This window comes from Pteropus vampyrus, unplaced genomic scaffold (genome assembly GCF_000151845.1).
Source record: "Pteropus vampyrus isolate Shadow unplaced genomic scaffold, Pvam_2.0 Scaffold1000003181, whole genome shotgun sequence".
NCBI lineage: Eukaryota > Metazoa > Chordata > Mammalia > Chiroptera > Pteropodidae > Pteropus > Pteropus vampyrus.
This window is the reverse complement of record NW_011917583.1, coordinates 1-2,101: the sequence shown is the minus strand read 5'-3', so window position 1 is coordinate 2,101 and position 2,101 is coordinate 1. Positions and strand designations below refer to the sequence as shown.

General features: G+C 62.9%; 1 protein-coding gene across 1 annotated transcript; it reads left to right on the top strand.

The window, feature by feature from the left end:
• Positions 1–276: 276 nt before the first annotated feature.
• LOC105311319 (forkhead box protein K1-like) lies at positions 277–2,093 on the top strand (the record flags this gene model as incomplete). Its single annotated transcript, XM_011387301.1, has 3 exons — positions 277–766; positions 1,210–1,356; positions 1,947–2,093. Coding segments are annotated over 3 exons (784 nt in total), but the record flags the coding sequence as incomplete, so codon positions are not given.
• Positions 2,094–2,101: the final 8 nt, after the last annotated feature.

The following is a 2,101-nucleotide window of genomic DNA, read 5'->3' as shown; positions in this document are numbered from 1 at the left end:
CAGCGTCCTTCGAGTTTCTGAGAGGGAACGGGCCCAGGCCTGCGGCTGGCGGGCTGGCAACGGTGCGGGCCGGGCGCCGCCTGTGCCCGCTGAGCTCCGGGCTCCGGACGGGCGCGGCCTCACAGGAGGAGCCGGAGACGGCTCCAGCCCGAGTTCGGTTGCAGTTTCAACCTGGATTGTCGCTGCAGCACGGAACAGAGCCGGGCAAGCAGAGGCTGTGGCCCCGGAAGCATCTGGAGGGCCGTCCCCACGCCCACGGTGAGGTTTTGTCCCCAGCTGCTGGCCTTCTCAGAATCCACCGTTCCTGGCCTTTGCTCAGGGCGCCACCGTGTGGACGAGGGAGCACTGGACAGCCACTGGCCCTGCCTCCGTGCCACCCGCCTGCCTGTCTGGCCCCAGCGCCCCCTGCCAGCAGTCGCGGTCGGGGACACTGTCACCGTGGGTTTCTGGTTGCACTTGGTTGTCCTTTGTCAAGGGTTGGTGCAGCGCGGTGACATGGTGTGTGGGTGTCTTTCCTCCTGTGTCATCCAGGGTGGTCCTGAAATCCTGCTTCCTACACACAGCCCTGCTCGGGATCGTGAACTCAGGACGTGTCCTTTCTCTCCACAGTGTTCCCAACTCCTGCCCGGCCAGTCCACGCGGAGCCGGGTCCTCTGGCTACCGCTTTGTCCAGAACGTGACCTCGGACCTACAGCTGGCAGCAGAGTTCGCAGCGAAGGCTGCCTCAGAGCAGCAGGCGGACACGTCCGGAGGGGACAGCCCCAAGGTCTCAGCACTCACCCCCGCGCTGGGTGGGGGGCGGGGCTCCAGGGGCCACAGTCGTGCTCTGTGCTCGTTGGCTGACGGAGCGCCGTGTACCGTGGACCGTGTCCCCCGCGTCTGCTCCTTCCACGCCTGCCTGAGAGGAATGCCGGGTTTTTGCCTTACACCTTTGCGTCTTAGTTCAGGCCCATCTAAAACTTTTCAAGTAGATTTGTGGAGGAGCTGAGAAATTTCAGAATAAATTGCGGCAAAAACCTAACTTTCCTGCCTGCAAGGCAGAAACGCTCTCTCCGTGGGCTGCAGCGGGCACGCGGGCGGAGCAGGCACAGTTCCCGGGGCTGGGCTGGGTAAGACAGCTCCCGACCGTCCCCACCGGAAGGCGGCGGGCAGGGGGGTGGCACTTGGGAGCGGGCCTCACGCTCAGCCCGTGTTGTCTGTCGGCCTCAGGACGAGTCGAAGCCGCCGTACTCCTATGCCCAGCTGATCGTGCAGGCCATCTCCTCCGCCCAGGACAGGCAGCTGACACTAAGCGGCATCTACGCCCACATCACCAAGCATTATCCTTACTACAGGACGGCCGACAAGGGCTGGCAGGTGAGGTCGGCCCTGGGGCCTGGCCCAGAGCCGCTTCCTTAGAATGAGAAACCCTTTAAGACACACAGGGAAGGGAATGGGGGTGTCGTCACTGGCGACCTATAGCGTGTCTAAAACGGGCTGCACCCCGGCAGTCCACAGCCACCCCACCTCCATGGTCCGATAGCGTGCCCTGGCTCACGTGTGGGCCCCGCGCGTGGTCCACGCCGCCCACGAGCACACACTATGCCTTTGTTCGTGCAGGACCGCGAGGCCTTGTCCACACTGGGCATACCCGGCCTGCTGTCTGTCTCCATAGCGACTCTTGCCCGTTTGCCAGTGGATTCGCTACACGTTGGAGCTGGGCACCCTCCCCGGCCCCGGCTGGCTTTTGCCTTGCTTTGTCCATGAAGACTGGTAGTGATGAATTTTGATAGAGAAAACCACCTGTGCCTTTGTCCTGCCCCATGAAGCGGTGACCCGGGCGGCCTGCCGGGGGCCCTGGCCTCCTGTCACCTTTGGTCTCGCGTGTGTCGGGTCCTGACGTGGGGCGGGTTGGGGTTTGTTTTCTGACTTGCTAACGATTGGCGACGATCTCTGCTTCCTTGCAGAATTCCATCCGACACAACCTCTCCTTGAATCGTTACTTTATTAAAGTCCCTCGGTCCCAAGAGGAGCCCGGGAAGGATCCTTTTGGCCGAATAGACCCCGCCTCAGAAGCCAAGCTCGTGACAGCCTTCCTGAAGCGAGCAGAGGGCGTCTCCTG